Source organism: Cajanus cajan, chromosome 5, assembly GCF_000230855.2.
Source record: "Cajanus cajan strain Asha chromosome 5, NIPB_CcT2T_4, whole genome shotgun sequence".
NCBI classification, from domain to species: Eukaryota; Viridiplantae; Streptophyta; class Magnoliopsida; order Fabales; family Fabaceae; genus Cajanus; species Cajanus cajan.
The window spans coordinates 4067208-4090904 of record NC_138521.1 but is presented as its reverse complement, the minus strand read 5'-3'; the positions used below and the strand labels follow the sequence as shown (position 1 = coordinate 4090904).

Below are 23697 nucleotides of genomic sequence, written 5' to 3'. Positions count from 1 at the left end.
GATCCTGAGAAATAATGCAGTATTTTTTGCTAGTGTTATTGGTTTATTTGCTTGATAATCTCTATGATTTATAGTGTTTTCATATATGTATATAGGCTTTATGATCCTTTTGTGAAGTGAGATCCAACCTTGTGTGCATTCCCTAATTAATGGTAGTATAAAGCAAGCTAAAGGTGGTTTAGTGCGCATGATAGATACACTACTCAAAGAAGGAAAACACTGACATAGCTTTTCTTGATTCAATTGCGTCTACTTTGAAGAACAGACTAAATATATAAATCCAGCAATTTCTGAGAAAGCAAAGAAGATGACAAATTCGTCATGCATAGTGCATGAAAAAAGTGATGATTGAGATTGAACTTTAATTAATTTTTAAGTTAAGCATTGACCGAAATTATGAATAGTATGTTGTCTGATATTTCGTTCTATAATTGCCCAATTGGTGGATTTTCATGCATGTGTAGCATATCTATTTTCATTTTATCATTAATATATATAATATAAAACTATATATAGTTGAAACATACGTTAATTAACGTGGAAAGTAATTTGGAATAATGCCCTGCTTCTCTTGAAAAAGAAAATAAAAGGCCCCGCTAAATCTAAGGGTATCCTTTTATGTAAAGAATGTGGTGAGGTAATCACTACAACAAAATTGTCATATAGTGACACACACCCTATAGTGACACTATACATGTCACTAAAAATTACTTTACCCACACAATAACTACAATATATGTTGGTATATTATTAAAAAAGTGTGGGTATAGACTATAGTGACACACAAAATATGTTGTTAAATCTCATCTAAAATCAACACTAAAATTGTGCATAACTATATGTCAAATAAACATATACCTACATATATTGTATCTATAGTGACACTTTTTGTATGTCGCTATATGTAACATTTCTTGTAGTGAATTAAGAATCTCTTTCAAAATTTTCAACAGAAGTTGTCTGTCCTAGCACTAGGGCAGAAGAGACTTTTTTTTTTTGTAATTCTTGTCTAAGGTTTAGAATTTGTAATTTTGCATGATCACCATTTGGATTTGGATCCCTTTTAAACGATAGAGATAAAATAATATAACATGATAATTTGTTTCTAGTTTATTAAATTTTGGGTAAATTTTTTTTTCACTAAATTTCAGAAATAATATATTTTTCACTAAATTTCACTAAAATGATAATTTCAGAAATAATCATTTTAGTTTTTCTACTTAGTTAGTTAAACGTTGTTAGTAAATTTGTTTTAGTCTTTATTTTAAGTGATATTGCAAGTGATTTAAGGGACTAAAACAAGTCATTTTTAAAATTACATAAATTAAAAAGATATTTTCAAATTTAGAGATCAAATAAAGATTATTTCAAATTTAGAAAACTAAACATATTTAAATCTTAAGAATAAATACTAACAATCTCATAAAATAAGAAATTAAAATATTTAGTAGAAATTATTCGTTTAGAACTTTTTCAAAAAGATAGTGATAAGTTTCTTTCCATCAAAAAACAATAGGGACATTATACTCAATACTAAACTTGTTGATGGAATAAAGTATAATTCAGATAACTATAAGATAGATCTTTATATTCTGTTGAATCAATCATCAAAAGAACAATTAGGTCCAAAGTTAGAATATATTATGAGAAAATAAAACTTTCGTAAAAATAATGAAATGAAAGATTTTCATAAATAAATAAAAATTGTAAAGTGTAAAAGATTTTGCATTGTCATTCAATTATAAATAAATATATAATAATTTTATTAACTTTTTATCATAATTATTTTAAAAAATTATATTAACTATAATTTTTTATTGACTGATATAATTGTTGCATATATATAAGTTAAACTCATTAATTTATATAATAGGTATATGATGATTTTCTATTGTCCATCAACATGAGAAACAACACGAACTAATAATATTTGACGATCCAAAATGACATATATGAGTGTCACTGTAATACTGTATTTAACTCTTCATTAGCTATGACAATAGAAGATTGGAGGAGGTATATATGTTGGAATAGATGTTGGGGAGTGCCTAGCATACTCACTCTTAAATATTAAAATTTATTAAAAAAAATCATAAAAATAGGAGAGAAAGTTACTATAAATAGAATGTAAAATCTACTAAAATTATATTTTTCAATAAATTTTAACGAAAGTATGATTAAAAGGGTGTGATAAAGAGTATATTGTTAGCATTTTCTATCAATTTTATACCCTTTTCTAATCTATTAATGCTAGTCAGCTAGTGTATGTAAAATTAAAACTTAATCCGTTGGTGAAAGTGAAAATTCTTCTTTAGTATATGAAGATTCAAAATGACAAGTGTGTCAATGTATACAGTATACCTCTTTATCAGCGCAACAAAAAAAAAAGTTTTACACCGATAATAATTTATCTTAATACGAATATTTGTGTATACTTTTAATTTTTTTATCAAAATATTAAATAAAAATGAGAGCATCCAAATCTATATTTTTTTTAGGTAACCATGTAATCTAAATCTAATTCGATTAACGAATTTCCTACTTAGGGGGTCTATTTACATTTAATGTCACTTGAATCAATCCCCAGCTTGATGGTTGACTTGATATTGCATGGTATTGTTTTTTTTTTTCCTCTCAATCACAATTTTGGTATTTACACTAATTTTAACATGAACCAATAATGCATTCATCTATGCTTCAAACAAAAAAAAAATCGATTAAAAAAAAGTCTAATTCTTAACTTTTCAACTAATAATTCAAGTTTTTATTAAGACAAAATGTTATCTAACAATGGGCACGCATCACAAATTACTTTAGCCTTTTATACTTTCATTCAACACAACATATTTTTATTATCATCGAGGACCAAACCACAGCCTCATACATTACCTTATAATGCAACAACAGTACTTTAAAATAATTCAGAAGTTGACAAGAGACTATATAATGGCTCTTATTTTTCATATTTGAGGGCTACAAGACACTATATAATAGCTTTAGTAACAAATTAACATCCTTCATCCCCCGCAAAAGCAACGACTACTCTAACTTATATAAAACATGTTTGGATACTATAACAAATTTAAAAGTTTCTTTATTAAAAAAACTATTTTTAATAAAGAAATTCTCAAATTTATTCGAAATTTATATCCAAAAAAAACCTTTAATGAGGAAATGAAAGAGATTTTGGCAAAGGTTGATGAGTGTCAATTGGAATTGACTCCAACTTGCAATCAATTACAGAGACATTTCTAGTGGAGTTGTTAATGTTGTCTCCTTCACCAATAGCTTTGTTGATTAGATGGAGAAGAAAATGTTCAAGCTCTTTCCCATCTCTCCAACCATGCACCTCTGCCTTTATATTGTTATAATTTTTTGAAACTAAATCACACAATGGAAAGTCCATTCTTGGCATCAAATAGTCACCATCTTTGAGCTTCAGACTAGGGCAAAAATCTCCACTTCCATCTCCAAGATAGATTACTTTCTTCTTTCCTGCTGCTTCAAGGGAATTTTGGATCCTTTCTATCACCAATCCCTATATACCATTAGAGAACTAGTGAGGTAAAAAAAAACTTCCAACAAGTAAATTATTTATAGAGCAATATTGACAACTAAACAAACAAAGAATATTTATGAATTTTTGTTTTTCTAGGAAGTATCTTACATTTTATTGAATTTTTTTGAGACTTAAAGGTTGTGTTTTTATTTCTTATTCTATTTGTTTCCTATACAAGTCATGAAAAATGGGAAATAAAATGATAATTTTATAAATAAAAACCGTAAACAGAGGCTAATTTTGTCAAATATTAATGCACGTTGCATGGTTCCCCTGGATTGTAACATACATATGACAGACAGACAGAGAACAGAAAAGTGATGGATGTGAGGTCAATAATCACAAAGTGTACTATATTAATTTAATATTATCAAAAGTGAAATTCACCAAAAGCATCTCCAGTAACTGGATTCTGTGTTATTGTTAATTAGCGAAATATTGACTACTGAGGAAGCAAAATAGTAGGTTTATTTGGGGTTCAAAAGCATAATAACAAAAACTTAAGTGATTAATTAACTATATGTAAGCAGAATAAATGTGATAATTAATATCTTGGCCATAAATAAATAGATATTAGGAATTAATGCAATTGCCTTGCACATGTTTGGTGGACAAAGATTGCATCCATGAGAAGATTTGAGATAATCATGGTATGGACAAATCTTGAGCCTCCCTTCGTTGACATGGCTGGGGTTGGCAATGACCTCTGAGAAACAATTCCATACTCCATGATGCTTCAGAATTGTCTCAATGAAGAAAACATTTGCATCACTGACTATCTTCAACTCACACCTGAATACAACTCCATAAGAATTATTTAGTATCTCCATCCAACCAACAAAAGCAAAAAGGCACATTTAACATGTAACAAAGAAGAATCACTAATGTTAACATAGTTATGAGAGATTAAAGTGATATGTAAAAAGTTTTAAATTTAAATTTTGTTATTATTATTATTGTAATTCTTACATATTAAAAAAAATGTACCAAAGAAACTGAAAGAGAATGAGAGAAATACCCAAGAGAATGAGCTGCCTCAATAGCAGGGACAATGCGGGGATGCATAGGAGTCCTATTCAGAATTTCTATAATGTCTTCAATGGTTTTCCCTTCTGAATGAAGTTCTTTCATCATCTTATCCTACAAAGTTTTAGGAAAAACAAAATTAAAAAATATATATATAACCTAGACATGAAAAGAAATAAGGTTCAAAAATAAAAGAAAACCATTAGAGGATTCCAAGGCATGTTAGGAAGAAGTTGATAGAACTTTTGAGTTAAACCAGTCTCATCAAGCACCCAATTATCACTATCACACTCAATGATTGTTGAGTCAAAGTCAAAAATGAGTACAATCCCAGCCATTTGAATGCACCTAAACCTAAGGAAATGTTGAGATAATATTAAACTGTGAGGTCATACACCAACAGAGAGGGTATTTATAGGAAAAGAAGGTTAGAGCATACACGTAAGCATGATAATTGGAGCATTTAGAGCAACTCTAATGGGAGTTGTTTGCCTCATGAAACAATTCAAGTCTCGGTTTCTTATCATTGGAGGACTCTGACATGACAACATGAGTTGCTTGAAGAAGAGAGAGAGTTGCTTCCTCAAGCAACCGTTCCTTACCAGATTTCAAGCAAATTTTATTGAACATATTTGAGAACGTTTCAAAAATAATAATGATGAAAATTAATTCTGTATAATGTCTATGTATTTATTATTATTTTATTTTATTTTTAATATCTACTTATTGTGTATTTTTTCTCGTATTTTATTTTCTTTCATTGTAGTGTAATTACTCTTTTTAATAAAAATTTAAAATTGGTTCATAAATGATTAGAAAAAAAATTCTAAAAGTTGAATTTCTTAAAATTTTTTACCATTAGAGTAAATTTGTATTCAAGTTGCTTAATACTGACATGACACACTCAGGATCACTTTTTTCATTTTTCAATGCATGAAGCAACTCAAATAAGTTGCTTCCATTAGAGATGTACTTAGACTCCGATGATATTATTGTAGATATAGTTAGGAAAAGCCACTTTCTCTCCACTTTTTCACATTTTCTTTTGTTAATTGGGACAAGCAATTTAGAGAAAAGGGTACTCGTGACTCACCCCTCGTGCAACATGAATTTAATACGATGAATATCCTTCTATGAGAGGGAGAGCTAGAATAAAAAAAATGTTGTATAGACTTAATTTACATAAATTGTTTTTATTAAAAATCATATTTTGTATCCTTTCAAAAGAAATCATCTTTGTATATAAATATAATAACTATATTAAATAATAATGCTTTTAAGAATTATTTTTTAATAAAAATATTTTTAAGAATTTTACTAACAAAACGTTTTTATATAGTTTTCTTAACTTTTTAAGCCTGTATTCTTATTTTCTGTTTTCACTTATTAATTCTAAAATTGCCATCCGCTTTTAGTTATTTTTTATTTGCTTGTGAAAAATGATTCTTGTGCATAACAACCTAATTAATACTCTATCAATCCTTGCATTTTTCACCAAATCTCACAAATTAATATAAGTAGTTAAATTACAATTTATCAATTTTATCATCTTTACTTGTTATTTTTGGATTTATAAAAGAAATTATGATTTATTAATTTTATTCTTTTTATTTGTCATTAAATTTTCATGAGAGCTAAAGAAATTACCAATATCAGTAAAAATAATAGATAATAATTAGAGAGTTTAAAAAGTGAGAGAGAAAAACACTTATTCATACAACCTTTTTATAGGGGCATAAAATAAAAATTACAACTACTGCTTTATAAAAAATTGTAAAATACCTTATAAAAAGAGTACCAATTCTTTGTAAATTGTATGTTAGAATAGGGAGTAATTATTATTAAAGATGGTAGTAGAAATTGCTTACTACAGCTTTAGCGAATAGGTTGGAAAGTAAAATTGAACTAAAATATATGTCATTAGAAGTACTTTCTCAACTTAGTAGAAAAGAGAGATATATTTATTATATAACTTAAAAATAATAAAAAAAATGTGGCTAAAAACTATTAAGAATAGTAAAATGGGCTAACTCAGCTTGTTTAAACCTCATCCTATTGTCAGTCTACCCAAAATGGGTTGAGAAAAATTAATTCCCCAAGTAAAAACGGGCTAGACACCTTAACATGTCTCACCTAAGGATGAGCTGATGAGTCGACTAGCCAATCCACCAAATAAATAAAAATAAAAGATGTTTATTTATTTTGAACAATTCTTTCAACATATTTCTTTCACAATATTTAAATGACCCACATAATTAGTGTAGTTAATTGATAAAATAAATCTCAAATTATAACATATTTTGTTTGATTTGTTGCACAATAAATTTCAAATTTATTACATAATAAAATAAATATGTAATATGATAATAATAGTTCTTTTAACATATTTACTACATAAAAAATATCAAATTACATATAACAATTAAAATAAATCAAATACTGTAACGTCTAGTCGTATAAATATTAATCCCAATATTATACGTATATATATATATATATATATATATATATATATATATATATAGATTGAAAATGAGTTTTTTACTCAAATAATACTATTTTAAAAAAATTTACCCAAATAGCAACTGTGTAAATTTATTTCCCCAACCAGCACCATTTACTGTTCACATTCAGAACAGGCCTTTCTGATTTAAGAACGAGCCGTTCCAGATTAAAAAATAACACATGGCGAATGGATCAGAACGGGTCGTTCTAAATTTAAAATTAGCACATAAAAAGTGGAACCAGAACGAGCCGTTCTGAATCTGGAACGGGTTGTTCTGGCTTATAGATTCATACCATATTTTTTTTTCGATTTTCACTTATCAAATACTAAAACTCAGAGACTACCAACAAGTGATTAAATTTATTGAATATTAACATTATAAATATAATTAAATAAATTTATTAAAATTCATTACAACAATAAAGATCAATGGTGGCGAAAATTGAATTCATGACCAATATTTGGATATGTCTTCCTAATGTGTGACCAGGGGTGTGATAATAGGAACAATTTTTTACACGATTATGTTGTTCTCTAATGTCCATCTATGTTCTAATCCTACTAGACTTTGGCTGACCCTTGAAAGTTCTCTTGAGTTTTGGATTTGGCCACAAAGTTTGAAGAAACGCAATACCTGAGAGAAGTTTGACCCGTTGGGAGATTTACAGTATGGCTAAATGAAATGTGGTATGATTGCGGAAAGTTTCAGAAAGTTCATATCTCTTGCTCGCATGACCCGTTGGGAGATTTACAGTAAGGCTAAATGAAATGTGGTATGATTGTGGCAAGTTTCAGAAAGTTCATATCCCTTGCTCGCATGACCTGCTGGGAGATTTACAGAGATGGACATTAGAGAACAATATAATCAGTTTCCACCACCATTGATCTTTATTGTTGTATTGAATTTTAATAAATTTATTTAGTTATATTTATAATGTTAATATTCAATAAATTTAATTATTTGATGTTAGTTTCTGACTTTTGGTATTTGACAAGTGAAAATCGAAAGAAAAAAAAATTTATTTATATGCTAATTTTGAATCTGAAATGGTCCGTTCTGATCTATTCGTCATGTGTTATTTTTTAATCTGGAACGGCTCGTTCTGAAATTAGAACGGCCCGTTCTGAACGTGAATAGTAAACGGTGCTAGTTGGGGAAATAAATTTGCACAGTTGCTATTTGGGTAAAAATATTTTGAAATAGTATTAACAACTATAAAAGGACTTGGAATCGCGAGTAGATCCATCTATTTTATAATATATTTAATTTTAAAAACAAAAAAATAAGGAGTGAGAACAAATATTCAATAAATACAAATATTTAAATAGAATGTATAGAATTATTTATAACCAATATTAAATATATATGTAAATATTTATACATATAAATATATTTTAGACTGTCTTGTTATGATAAAATTTGAATTATTTTAGTAGTAACTAGTCAGGATAAATGAGCATCATAATATCAACCAACAAAAGGATATTTCACCTTAAGTCCTTACTCATTTAAATCCTCAAGGTTAAACATCCAACTACAAATTAATTCAAACTTTATTTCTTATGGCCATAGAATAACATTTATCTTTATACTGTATGAAGAAATAACAACAAGGTGAGCTTAGGATATTTTAACCAAACTATATTATAGTTAATATTAATATAAAAATAATTAAGATAAATAAGTTTGAGTATTTTTAATTATTTAAAATTTAATGTAATGTAGTTTACGTAAATGGAATGTATTAAAGAATATTAATCAAGTAAAATGACAGTGATAAATATCATAAAATAATTAAATAACATAAACTAACAACACCTTATTAATTATTTAGAGTAAAAAGTATCATAGATCAAGCAAATAAATAAGGTTAGGGATACCTCACTAAGTAAATACACATAGATATAACAAAATAGATAAACATAATAATATATAGAATTTAAAAGGATAAAGATCTCCTCCCCCTTACCTTAGTAGAAAAATGAAATGACTTGGAAGTACTCTAAAATTGTGTATATATTTTTTCTCCTTTCTTTCTTTTTCTTTTTCTCTCTTCCTTCTTAATATTCTTTCTCTCCGTAAGTTCTCTCTTTCTCTCTTCTCAAAATTTCTTAGTTCTATATTCCCCCACCACATGGCCTATTTATAGCAAATTTGGTAATGATTACTTAGTTAGCATTTGATGGAGAATTTGTATCATTTAGTTGGATTTTTACTTCCCATTACAACTTAGTTACCATGCAATAAATGTTATGGATAAGCATTATCTATACATTTAATGTAGATAAGAATGTAGATAAGATATCTTTTTATTTTAACCATTCATAATATGTTTATATGTATAAAAATTTAATATATTTACTTACATTAAACATTTAAAATTTTAACAATTAAAATATATATATATATATATATATATATATAATGATTAAAATATTATTCTAAAAATTATAAAAATTTGAATTATAAATATTTCTATTTTAATTTGCTAAAAATTAAAAAAAAAATCATAAGATATCAAAATAAAAACATCCATATTTATTTATTTTAAATATGGTAACTAAATTTTTTTAAAAATAAATATATATATTATTTTAAGAATAAGATAATAAAAATAAAATTGAAAATATTGTATCAGAAATTTAAGATATTACAAATACACAATATATTTATTATATAATAAATCATAATTTACTTATATAATAAATCTTATATGACTTATTTAATCTTAACAATAAAAATAAAAATATTAAAACATAAGTAAACCAATGGACCAACTTGTCGTGACAAGTGAAGTAGGCCAAACAAATTGACAGACTAAAGTATATAACTCAAGCCAAATATTTTTTAACGGAACATTGGGCTGACATGCGGGCCGAAGCCGTTTTGCCATCCCTAGAAACTACTCTGTATAAAGTATAAACACTTACTAAAACAATGCTTCTTACGTCTGTCCCTTCCATTCATTAATAATAATATGGGTATCATGTAGAGCTGTCAAAATGGGCTTAGCTCGGTGAGTCAACTCGGCCCATCACAGGTTCGAGTTGAGTTGGGCCAAAAAAAATTTGAAAATTTTAATACGGGCCAATTTTGAACCCGTTAAAAAAAAACTTATGCTTCAGCTTTCATTTTATTGGCCCTAATTGCCCAAATGAGCATTAGGGTTTGAATTATATTTGAATTATTGGGCCCAAAAGAATATTTGAGATGATTTTGAATTATATTTGTTTACATGAGATTATTTAGATTTTATTTGATTGTATTTAGAATTATCATTTAATTATGATTTTGGGCTTTAGTTGTATATTAAAAAAATTACATTTTTTTAAAATTAGGTGAGTCAACCCGTTTAACCCACCAACCTGTGGTGGGCCGGGCTGGGTTCAATTTTTTTGAACTCACTAATAAATGAACCAGGTTGGGTTAACCCACCAAATGCTCAACCCGTGGTGGGCCGTGCCAGGCCAGACTGGATTACCCATTTTGACAGCTCTAGTATCATGTATTCCAAGTGGAATCCTACTATTGAAATAAGGGATAGAATCTAACCCTATTCAATTAAACCTATATATTAGGCTTTAGTGTTGAACCTGCCAATTTAACCCATCTCATTAATAGTGTGTATTTTAATTTTTAAGATTTTTTATTTAATTTGAAGTAGTTTTTTTTTTCTCATATATAAAACTTATATGTTTTAGTTTCCAAAATTTAAAAAAAAATCTTTTTTTAGTGTCTTAAATTTAAAACTTATCTTTTGTTCTTGTAATTTTCAAAAAAAAAATCTTATTTTAGTGTTTCAAGACCACTAATAACATAAAAAAAATTGTAATAAATTAAGATAATTATATAGTATCGATTGATTTAATATGAAATATCAATATTATAGTATTTATTGTTTAAGGATACGTTTGGATCAAAAGAGGGGTGGGGAGAAGAGATATTTTAATAGAAGAATGAGAAAAGGAAGGGAAGAATTATAAAAAATAATAATAATAATAATGAATGGATAAATAAAAAATTTGGTTGTAAAAAGAGGAAGAGATATATATTTTTCTTATTTGATTCACAAGGAGAATAGAAGGATTTTAAAAGTCAAATACCTTTTTATATTTATAATTCTAAATTTAAAAATATAAAAAAAAATATTTTATATATTATTTGAAAATGTTTTAAAATCTTTCCCTTCACTTCCAAATTCACCCAATATTTGAGGAAAACTAAAATTGAATGAAGAAGGATTTTTCTCTCTTCCTCTTCCACAAATTTAACAAGTTCCAACTAATAGATTTGATAAAAACTCAACCTTACCTAATCCATGATCACACTTAATATTTTTATGTATATTTTTTTATGAAGATTGAGAATTTGGATTGCAATTTTCTATAGAACATTGCCTCTAAATCTTTTATACTCATCTTTTCTCATGTATTTCATTTTGTTATTTGAGCTTGAAATAAAATTATTAAATATTTATTATTATTATTATTATTATTATTATTAGAAAAAAGTAGGAAAATTAATATAATAAAATAAATAAGACAAAATTAGGTGGTGACATTGTGTCTCACTCACAAACCTAGCTATGTTCTATTATTAGTTATATTATATACATTTACACGTTTGACAAATTATACATACATGTTTTAAAACAAATTGTTCATTATTAAGTATTCTTAGTCTAATATGGGAACAATTTTCCTCAAAATTTGACAATAAGTGACATTTCCTCCTAACTTAAGTTACATGTATGTTTAAATGTATAAGATTTAAATGTAGAATAGCAAAAGTTACAATTTTATTCAAATTTTCTATTACAAAACCATAATATGCCCTTGGGAATTATAGGGCTTGGGGTAAAAATAAAGTTTGACATTATAAGATAGGAGTGAAATTTTTGTATTGCCTCTAATAAACAAGGAAAATTATCTATAGGTAGAGAAATTCAACAATCAAACCATCATTAGAGAGTTCTGCAAGGCTCAACATTTCAGTTCAATGTCTCATGGTCACTCCTTTTCTTTGTGTAAGAATAATCTAAAACAGTTGTTCATTTTTTAGATAATGTAAAAAGACATTAACAAGTTAATTTTCCTATTTATTTTATTGGCATTGGAGGGCTTGAGTTATTAATCAAGGGTTCTACTTTTAACATAGATGTTATAAAATTACACCATAAAGGCTTGTATTATATGGCCCACACTTACACAACAGTGAACAAATGTACATTCTCACTTTAAATAAATTATTAGTATATATGTAAAAATTCAGTATCTTGCACCCGTAATATTATATAATACCCTTGTGGCTATTGTAAAAAAAAAATTTTAATAAAAATATAATTGTAACACCTTCTACTCTACATATTAACATTGACGTATAATATAATGAAGATAGAAAAGTATTCGAAAATAAATTTTATTAATTAAACAAAGATTTGCAAAAATCACTTTAAATAAAGGTATCACATAGTAATATGTCACTAAAAGACTAAAACAAATGTCCAACATAGTAATTGCAAAATAAAATCTAACATGAAGTCTTAAACGGAAAGAAACCAACAAAATAGAAATCTTAACTAAACTCCAATGTCATGTCCTATCAAAGCACAATCCAACATAAGGTCTAGGCATCATTACTTGCATCATCAACATCGTGATGAGACTGATCACCTGCAATAATATTCACATAAAATAAACACAATAAACGAAGAGTGAGAAACATCACTTTGGTTCACAATGTAGAATAAGGCGAGATAGCTCAACACACAATAATAAGATATATATATATATATATATATATATATATATATATATATATACACACACCTAATTAAATTAATAACAACAAGTTGCAATTAGACTAGTCATGATTTATCACATCACATAATACACATTCAGATGTGTAATGCAATAGACATGGAATACGATTTATATATGTATGTGGTGTTAGTCAAACATATATAAAATCATATATGTATCAATTTGCCAATTTGTCAATTTGCATGCATATAATGTATGTCACACGAGACTTGATACAATATCAGGTTATCATTATGAATATTCACAATTTTCCAATTTTCATCACATAACCTTTACAAGATCCACACATAACGATTTTTCAATTTACCATCACATGACCCTTACAAGATCCACACATTTCTTTGTTGAAACCAATGTCAGTTAACATCATTTAATCATACATAACTCACAGTTCACAGTTTAAAGTAACCAATTAATCATCAATTACAATTATTTAACAAGAGTACATGTTCACAGTTCAAACACACTATGTCCACGACATCACTCGATAATACCTCTAACTGAACCATTATAAAATCATCTAATCATATGTTAATAACTCAATCATAGCTACTAAGAGATCAATATCAAACTAAGCATTTAAATTAATAACTTAACTAGCCTAGCAATATATTGATATCACACATTAATTCTTTAGGCATCGTTATCACTAAAACACTTCAAGTCATTAGCAATCACTCACATCATAACTTATTCACCATTGTTATCTCTTATTATTTCTCTTTCCTAAGTATTGATTTAAGTATCTCAAACCATTCATAAGATCAAACATTTAAAGGGTAAAGTCATTTACCACCACCATTCACAAATTACATTTTCATAATTAAATCTTTTATGACCTCGTGTGGTCCAAACACGATATCTAGAGCTATATACATGTTATTAGGTTGATCTTAATTTTGTTATAAAGTTAAGACAATCATTTACAACTTCTATGTTGACTTTAAGAGTTAATTTTATCATCTACTATTTTTAAAAATTACAAACCCACATCATTTTAGCTTGAATTTGACAATCTGATCTTCACTCACTAAATTAATTACACTTAAGTTCTAGATCTTCTTTTTAAATGATTCCAACGACATTTGAAAGCTAACGTCCATGACACAACTTTCATGAAGACCACAAAAGAAAATTCAACCATTTACTTACTTAAGTGAGCTAATTATTTGTTTTAGCGAGATTAGCTCACCTAGAACAAGACTATGACCTTCCCTACACCATTCTTTATCACCTTCAATCCAAATCCAATTGATAAGAGCACTCCAAAGGTCAAGTTACACTTATAAAAGACACAAATTACACATAATTACATACTCATCAACTTCTCCACTAGTGGAAAAAAGGCTTTTAAAATCGATTATTTTTAACTTTTAAAATCGATTCTGTAACCGATTTTAAAAGAGTCGATTTTAAAAGTTAGACTTTTAAAATCGGTTAAATAACCGATTTTAAAAGTTAACTTTTAAGATTGATCGTCCAGATTGTTAAAAAGGCCTAAAATTATAATTTGGAACGGGTCGTTCTAGCATAGTTTGGCATGAGTTAAAACCAATCCAGAACAGGCCGTTCTCCTTTAAGAACGGGTCGTTCTCCATGCAGAACAGACCGTTCTCCATGCAGAACGGGTTGTTCTCCATGTAGAACAGGCCATTCCAAATTCAAATTTTACCCAAAATGAACCTACAACGAAAATAGAGACACGAGAAGAGCATAAGAAGATAAAAAGAGACATGAGAAGAGCATGAGAAAACAAAAACGAAAACGACAATGAAATTTACCTTATGGGAGACTTTAGAAAATGAGAGCGCGAGAGAGTAAAAAAAGGAATGGAGGGAAAGATTAAGAGAATGAGAATGAAGGGAAATATAAAAGGTTTCTGACGATACTTTTAAAATCGGTTATTTAAGAACCGATTTTGTATACTACATACAAAATCGGTTCTTAAATAACCAATTTTAAACGTAACATTTTTAAAATCGGTTCTTAAATAAATGATTTTAAAAGTAGTACTTTTAAAATCGGTCATAAAATAACCGATTTTAAAAGTACTTTTAAGATCGGTTATTTTATGACCGATCTTAAAAGTTATGTCTGATACAACTTTTAAAATCGGTTGTTTTGTAACCGATCTTAAAAGTTGTGTCAGACATACCTTTTAAGATCGATCATAAAATAACTGATCTTAAAAGTACTTTTAAAATCGGTTAAAATTTAACCGATCATAAAAGTTTTCATATTATTTACAAAATTGTCACCGCGTCACTTTTAAGATCGGCTACCTTTTAACCGATCTTAAAACTCCGATTTTAAATCTAATTTTTGCGCTAGTGCTTGTACAATTACCAAATGCATTCCCTTAGAATTCCCACAAGCCTACAAGAAATCGAAGATTCACAATACTAGCTCAATATATGAAACTAACTATGCATATATGTTTAATACATTACTAAGAGAGTTGAAGAAACATGGAAGATAAAATTACAACATAAGTCACACATTGGGATTTTCCTTTCATACAATGTATACAACAGAAGAGAAAAGAGATTAGTAGTAAATCTTACTACCTAACAATTATCTCCGATGATCTTCAGCAACCTCTCCCAATTCTTTAGAGCACGAAACAAAAAGAGATGAAAAATGAGAAGCGTAATACATAACTCCTTTTAACTCCTTAACTTATCTTTAACCCCTTTAGTAAAACAATTTAACCATAGTCACACTTTCCTTCCCTCAAATATTAAAACTTATAAATAATATATAAAATAAACATATTTTTTTAACACAATTATAAATAAAATGCATAAAATAATCATAACAAAAACACATATTTTCCTCCAACTAATATTATGCAAAATAATTTTGTAAACATTTATTAAAAACACTCATAATTATTAAAAGTCTCTAAAATATTTTCTAAAACTCATTTAATTAATTAAAATATACTTTTTTAATAATTTTAAAAAACTTGGAGTGTTACAATAGTTCTTAGCATGAATCAAGCCACAATTGAAGAGTGTAAAAAGTTAACTTAGTCACTATACTATAAAATTCTATTCATACATTCTTTATAAATATAATATATTATTACTAGTTTTTATTTTTTTAAAAAGCTTGTCCTCACTGACTCAGGGTGGATCCGCCAACTTGCTTGTATTACATTGCTCCTAGCATGAGTTTGCTTTTCAAATGCTATTTATGAACTATTCCATCATATATATATATATTGGTTGCCTATTTTTGTAGACACCAACTTGCTTGGGAATGTTATGTTTTTGTTTCTAAATGCAACTTGTGATCATCCGTGTTTTGACACTAGTGTAGCTTGGTCATAAATGGAAGAATGCTACGACGATGTTTGAATCTGAATTTAAGAAAGAAAATAAATTTTAAAAAAATGGGGTGAGAAAAGAAAATGAGGAAAATTATTAAAGGATCGCATGTTATCCAATTTGAATTTTTAGGACGACTTTGGAGGGTGTCCTTCGCATTCTACAAGAATGCATGACAACTTCGAAAGAGGCAAGTTACTTTATGCCTTTTGCAATACAAATCAGCCTTTGAAGGATCAGATATCCATTTAAGGAACTGAGATCATAATCAAATATTTTTCACTGTAAAATAATGTTTCGCCCATAAAAATAACCAAGCTGCAAGGATCTAGAGCAATTCCAACATTAGCAATTTTAGTGAAGGTTTAAATTTATTTAAAAAATAATAATAATAATAATTTTGAGTTATGATACATTTTTGAAGATACTATACTAGGAAATCATGGCCGAATTGGGAGGACTTTAGGCAAAGCCTTATGAGCAGAGACAGAGAGAGTTTGTAGCTTGCAATCAGATGAAATGAGCTGAGCATTTTCCTCAATGGGAATTTTGTTGATCAATTGCAACAAAACTTGCTCCAATTCTTCTCCATCACTCCAGCCATGGATTTCAGCCTTAACAAGCAAAGGGTCTTTGCATATCAAATTCCACACAGGAAAGTTTTTCCTTGGCATCATGAAATCATTCTCTTTCAGCCTCAAGCTTGGGCAATAATCCCCTCTACCATCTCCAAGATATATGATCCTCTTGTTATCCTCTTGAGAAATTAAATCTTGGATTCTGTTTATGATTAAACCCTGCAATTAATGGTTAAAATAAAATAAGATTTTAGAATTATAATAATTGGTAAGAATTAAAAATAAAAGAAACTTCATAATCAGTTTAAGAAGCTTCAATCCAACATCTTTTGGTAGATAATTCTTTCTTTATTTATAACTATTGGTGGGAGTAGGTCAAAATTATTCTTTGCCTTGAATTTGAATCAACCCCAGTGGGCTCAAATCAGAGACGAAAACCACGATAGAGTGGTTGGCTGGTTTTTGTAATTTTTTTAAAGGTCAGTAAAACAGTAGATAGCACTCCATTGGTATAGGATCAATTCATGACCCATGAACATGTTGAGTCACGTTAGCACCTAACTTCGTAATTAAAAATATATAAAAAATAAAAAATAAAAAAAACAATACTTTCACAGAAGCTATAGCCAACTAAGATCAACTTGATAGCTATATCTAGAAACGTGTATTGGTGCCAACTGTTTACACAAATCGATTTTTGAAATTTCAATTTTGATCATGATTTTGACCAATCAAAGACAGGTTCACATCATTTAAGAAAAATAAGGTAATGCATGAAAACCGATATCTGAATTACCTTGCACATGTTTGGAGGGCACAAAGTGCAGCCGTGAGAAGCTTTGTTGAAATCATGGTAAGGTAAAATCCTTAACCTTCCTTCTTCATTGACATAACCAGGGTTAGTATTGATCTCCGAAAAGTATTCCCTTATTCCTAAGTGCTTCAAAATGGAATCAATGAAAAACATGTTGGCATCGCTCACAATCCTCAAATCACACCTGGAAAACCAAATGCCACCCTAAATTTCCATATTTAAATTAAATAATAAAAAAAAGGAATATTGAAAACAAGGAAAAAAAAAGCATAACATAATAGTTACAAACATACCCTAAAGCATGAGCTGCTTCAATAGCAGGTATAACTCTAGGGTGCAAGGGAATCCTATGCAGAACTTGCTCAATGTCCTGAATTGTTTTACCATGTGAATGAAGCTCCATCATCATCCTGTCCTATAAATGGAAAACCCAAACACAAAGAAAGACAAGGTTTCAGAAATATATATATATATAGATAGACCCGTTTTCAAAACTACTTTCAATAACTCATATTCTACGTCAAATTCAAGTACTGGTGTTATTAATTTGAATTAATGATACGGAGACTTACTCAAAATAAGATAAAAATAAATAAAAGAGTTATTGAAAAACCAGAACATGTGACAAGACAACAAAATGCTTACCATAAGAGAGTTCCAAGGCATGGTGGGAAGTAGCTGATTGAACAAATGGGTGAAACCCAACTGATCGACAACCCAGTTGTCACTATCGACATCCAGAATGGTGTCGTCGAAGTCGAAAACAACCACAATTCCAGACATTTTGCGAAATCTATTTGGGTGTGTCAGGACTCAAGATTGGTTCTTGGCTTGGTTTTGATACTCACAGAGAAAAGGGTATTTATAGTGAAACTAAAACCCCAAAAAAAGAAGGAATGTTGCATTGCGCATCATGGATATTTGAAACTTTGAAAGTGTCATAAGAATTTGGGTAAGTTTGAATCGTTGGATATGCTGAAATTTGGGCTAGTCAAAGAATCATAGGGTTGAGAAGAAAAGGCGGGAATAAAAGGGAATATATGAGTGGGGAATTAATTGGATGCCTAAACCTAACTGTCCTGACTGTGAAATGCACTTCTCTTCCCTGCACCAATAACAGATACAAGAGAATATTCTGGGTATAGTCCGTTTCCAGATTTGTGTGCATACAATTAATTTACCTAATCATATGAAACCATAGGTGATTGCCATTTATCAAAAAATTTCAATGTACAACAATGCTATTTTTCAATTTATTAAGGTTTTTTTAAACTAAATAGATATGTGTTGTTTTAAATCATTGTTTTATGACCAGTGCTATCACCTACGATGGTGTTTGAGAAATCATTTGCAATCTCACAACTATTAACTCATACCGGTGTTTCACACCTCTCAAAATTTGTATAAATCGTTAAAGTATTTATCATTTATCTACCTAGAAAGAACCGTATGGAATTAGAAATAAAGACTTTAGATTTTATATACATGAAAATTAAAAAAAAATATTTTATAGGATTAAAATCAAAATTTATTCATTTCACAAAAATAAAAACAATATCTAAAAATTTTAGAAGATAAAAAACAAAGAAATTATTTTATAAAAATCAAAACTAACTCATTTTATATAAATTAGAAACATCTTTAAGTGATAATAAAAAAAATGATTCGATTATTTAAAAACAAATGTCAGAAAACTAATGTTGATAATGAAAGCTTTTAAGAATATCAAAAATTGACCTTCAAAAGTTAAAAAAAATGTCATTTAAAAGTAAATATACTTTAGTACATAGTTGGTAAAAAAAATATAAATAAAAAAACACCTAATTTGCATATCACCCCTTATTGTGAGCATTCATTTTCCAGCAATCTTTGAAAACTACTAGTGGTGAAAATTTTTGAAACAAATATATTTTAGTGATCAGTTTGTAAAAGAAACATGGAGTGAGTTACCTGCTTTAGAAATCAAAGTTACTACTTGTGTTGGAGATAACAAAAATGAAATGAGGAAATCAAGGGTTGTTGCTTTTGAAGTCCACTAAGAAAATCAACAAAGTCTTGAAGGCGTCTGCAAGAAATCTAATGACGAATTATTCACCAATTTGGGACATTCTTAAGCTATTTATTGTCATAGGGTTGTTTTCAAATTAGTTACTCGCAAAAAAGTTGTTTTTATAGTTAAAATATTTTTTTAATTTATATACCTATACTTATTTTATATTTCAGTCTTTATAATTTAAAATAATTTTTTTTTATTTTTTATATTTATTTTTTAATCTATTTTAATCTCTACAATTTAAGATAGATCTTTTAAATCTTTATGCCTACAGAGGTTTTTAATCTTTTAATTCTTTATCATTAATCATAGATATCATACATAAGAATATAAAAGAAACACAAAATATTAAGAAATTTAATTTAGAGTAATTTCAGTAAAATAAATTTAATATAAAATATATAAAGTTGAATTAATATTTTTTTCATGTCAATAAAAAAATATTATAAAAGAATCAACGATAGAGATAAAAAGAATTAAAAAAATTATAAATATAAAGACTAAAAAAATTATCTTTAAATATTGGAATTTTAAAATAAAAAAAAAAAAGATAAGTTTAAAAACTTAAAAAAAAAATCTATTTTAAAATATAAAAATTAAAAGATGAAATAAAATTATAAAAATTAAAAATTTATTTTAACCTTATTTTATTTACTAAGAATATCTTTTGGAGGTCTCAAAAACAACCATAAAATTACCGTTAGTAGATTTTTTAGAACACCAGAAATTTTCCATAATAAATTATGTTAGTTTGTTATGACAGGTAAAAAATTATTACCAATTAATTAAAACAACTATATATCTCGATACTTGGTTACAAAACAACACCATGTTAGCACTATTGATTCGACCTATGTTTTTTTTTAATAAAGATAGAAAAGATTACAAAGATAATCGCAATGAAGATTGAACCTAAGTCCTTCTAACTACCCTAACCCCTTCCCACCCAACTACTAACTTAACCCTAATAATTATTCGACCTATGTTTGAGGTGGAAAGAAGCTCATATTCTATTTGTTATAATTTTGATAGGTAAAGAAAATAAAGTTAAATTATACTTTCAATTTTTTTTATTGTTTAGATTTAATTTAGTTTTATTATTTTTAAATATTTAATTTAATTTTTTAGTTTTCAGAAAATATTTAATGTTGCCGTTCTATGAAAATTAATACAAATGGCATTTACAAAATTGCATAAAAGTACAACATTGAACTTTCTGAAAAATTAAAAGATTAAATTGAATATTAAAAAATAGAAATATCAAATTGAATAATAATTTATTTAACATTATTTTTTGTTTAAATAAATTTAATTTTTTTTACCTAATTAATATTTTCTTTTGCCTTTTTTTTAATTGTTAATCAATTATGTCACTTTATTTTTAAAATATTCAATTTTTTCTCATTATTTTTTAAAATTTTCAATATTATCCTGTCTGATTTTAAGTATTAATTTATACAAAGACCAACATTGAAGATGTTTTAGATCAGTGTTATGTATTCCGAATAGAAAACAAAAGTGGTGTCAGGTATGTTTGCCAAGAACCAAAATATCAAGTTCTAATTAAATACTTTCCACAGTAAAATAATGTTCAGCACATAAAAATAACCAATCTGCAAGGATCTAAAGCAAACAGGTATTACTATTTAATAGAAATTATGGTTGGAACATGGACAGCCACCTTGGACCAATTCCGACATTAGCTAATTTAGTGTAGGGTTAATAAACGAAAAAAGAAAAACCCTCTTTTGAGTTATTATGATACATTTTTATAGATACTATAAAGTAGGAAATTATGGCCGAACTGGGAGGACTTTGGGCAAAGACTCCAAAGCAGAGACAGACAGAGTTTGTAGTTTGCAATCAGATGAAATTAAGTGAGCCTTTTCCTCAATGGAAATTTTGTTGATCAAGTGCAACAACACTTGCTCCAATTCTTCTCCATCACTCCAGCCATTGATTTCAGCCTTAATAACTGAAGGGTCTTTGCATATCAAATCCCACACAGGAAAGTTTTTCCTTGGCATCATGAAATCATTCTCTTTCAGCCTCAAGCTTGGGCAATAGTCCCCACTACCATCTCCAAGATATATGATCCTCTTGTTCTCTTGTGAAATTGATTCTTGGATTCTGTCTATGATTAAACCCTGCAATGGTTACAAATAAAATAAGAGTTTAGTTTATGGTAATTGGTCACAATTGAAAATAAAAGAATCTTCTTAATCAGTTTAAGAAGCTTCAACCCAACATCTTTTGGTACGTAATTATTTAACATTTATTTGTTTGAACTATTGGTGGGTCTAAGTCAAAATTTATTCTTTATTTTCTATTTCAATCAAATCCGGTGGGCTCATATTAGAGACGAAAACCACAATAGAGTGGTTGATTAAACAAAATTTTTTAATTTTTTTTGAATGGCCAAAAATTCAGAAGACAGCACTCCATTGTTGTAGGATCAATGCATGACTCGAACATGTTGAGTCACGTTAGCACCTATCTTCATAATTTAAATATAAACAAAAAAACACTTTCCCAGAAGGTAGAGCCAGTTAAGATCAACTTGAAAACTATATCTAGAAACGTGTATTATTGTTGCCAACTGTTCATACAAACTGGTTTTTTATTTTTTAAACTAAGAAGAGTTTCAATTGAGAATTAAGTACATTTTTCAATTTCCACCATGATTTTGACCGACGAAAGACAGGTTCAAATCATGTAAAAAAAAATATTTATCTTTGTATCAGAAAAATAAGGTAATGGACGAATAACATGTTTATATTTTCACCTTGCACATGTTTGGAGGGCACAAAGTGCAGCCATGTGAAGCTTTGTTGAAGTCATGGTAAGGTAAAATCCTTAACCTTCCTTCTTCATTGACATAACCAGGATTAGTATTGATCTCCGAAAAGTATGCTCTTATCCCCAAGTGGTTCAAAATGGTCTCAATGAAAAACATGTTGGCATCGCTCACAATCCTCAAATCACACCTGAAAAAACAAATGCCACCATAAATTTCCATATTTAAATTAAAAAATAAATTAAAAAAAAAAAAAGGAAATATTGAAAACAAGAAAAAAAAGATTCATAACATAATCACATACCCTAAAGCATGAGCTGCTTTAATAGCAGGTATGACTCTAGGGTGCAAGGGGATCGTACGCAGAACACGTTCAACGTCCTGAATTGTTTTACCATGTGAATGAAGCTCCATCATCATCCTGTCCTGTAATTCCAAAACAGAAACACAAGACACTCCCTTAAGACAATGCACTTTTCAAAGTTATATTAAAAAAACAAAAAAAGAAGTATGAGAAACGTTACATTGAAAAAACAGAACACGTGACAAGACAGAAAAGTGTTACCATGAGAGAGTTCCAAGGCATGGTGGGAAGGAGCCGGTTGAACAAGTCGGTGAAACCCAACTCATCAATAACCCAGTTATCACTGTCGACATCAACAATGGTCTTGTCGAAGTCAAACACAACAACAATTCCAGACATTTTGAGAAAATGTGAGTGGCCCAGAAGAAGAAATCTATTTGGGTGCGTGGAAGTGCTCTAAAGATCGGTTCTTGGCTTGGTTTTGATGGGAAGAGAGAAAAGGGTATTTATAGTGAAGAGGGTTAACCCTAAACCCAAAAACGAAAAAGGAATCTTTGATTCGAAAGGAATATTACATGGCACATGGATAGTTCCTGGCAGGGGAGAAGGAGGCCATGAAAAATTTAGTGTAAATTGAAGTTTAATCCGAAGCGTTGGATGTGATGAAAATAGGGTTGGTTAAGGATCGGAGGGTGTAGGAGAGAGGGAATAAAAGGGAATATTCGAGAGGGGAATTGGATGCATTTGATTTTGAATTGAGTTGCCTCTAATGACTAAGAAACGCACTTCACCAACAGATACAACGCAATCCACCAGAATATTCTGGGTATAGTCCGGTTCCAGAGATAATTATTTCATGCATTTTATTCCAGAGATAAACAAATTAATTAATATTGCAACTACAA

At 28.3% G+C, this 23697-nt stretch overlaps 2 protein-coding genes across 4 annotated transcripts; both read right to left on the bottom strand.

Moving 5' to 3' along the window:
- Positions 1 to 2819: 2819 nt before the first annotated feature.
- LOC109809630 (inorganic pyrophosphatase 2) lies at positions 2820 to 4980 on the bottom strand. The gene is made up of 4 exons (XM_020372995.3): positions 4786 to 4980; positions 4578 to 4699; positions 4153 to 4351; positions 2820 to 3538 (listed from the first exon to the last, which is right to left on the bottom strand). The coding sequence occupies exons 1-4, from the start codon at positions 4921 to 4923 to the stop codon at positions 3164 to 3166; spliced, it is 834 nt and encodes a 277-aa protein (XP_020228584.1). The 5' UTR covers positions 4924 to 4980; the 3' UTR covers positions 2820 to 3163.
- An 11618-nt stretch (positions 4981 to 16598) lies between these two features.
- On the bottom strand, positions 16599 to 23362 carry LOC109808097 (inorganic pyrophosphatase 2). Of its 3 annotated transcripts, none has more exons than XM_083074760.1 (4): positions 23054 to 23362; positions 17932 to 18053; positions 17621 to 17822; positions 16599 to 17043 (listed from the first exon to the last, which is right to left on the bottom strand). In XM_083074760.1, exons 1-4 carry the CDS (start codon positions 23189 to 23191, stop codon positions 16687 to 16689), a joined length of 819 nt encoding a protein of 272 aa, XP_082930886.1. In that variant the 5' UTR covers positions 23192 to 23362; the 3' UTR covers positions 16599 to 16686. The 3 variants fall into 3 exon arrangements, with proteins under 3 accessions (XP_082930886.1, XP_020228585.2, XP_020226526.1); XM_020372996.3 differs by lacking the exon at positions 23054 to 23362 and adding an exon at positions 18284 to 18499; XM_020370937.3 differs by lacking the exons at positions 16599 to 17043; positions 17621 to 17822; positions 17932 to 18053 and adding exons at positions 21316 to 21838; positions 22477 to 22678; positions 22793 to 22914 and having other exon boundaries at positions 23054 to 23283.
- Between the last annotated feature and the right edge of the window lie 335 nt (positions 23363 to 23697).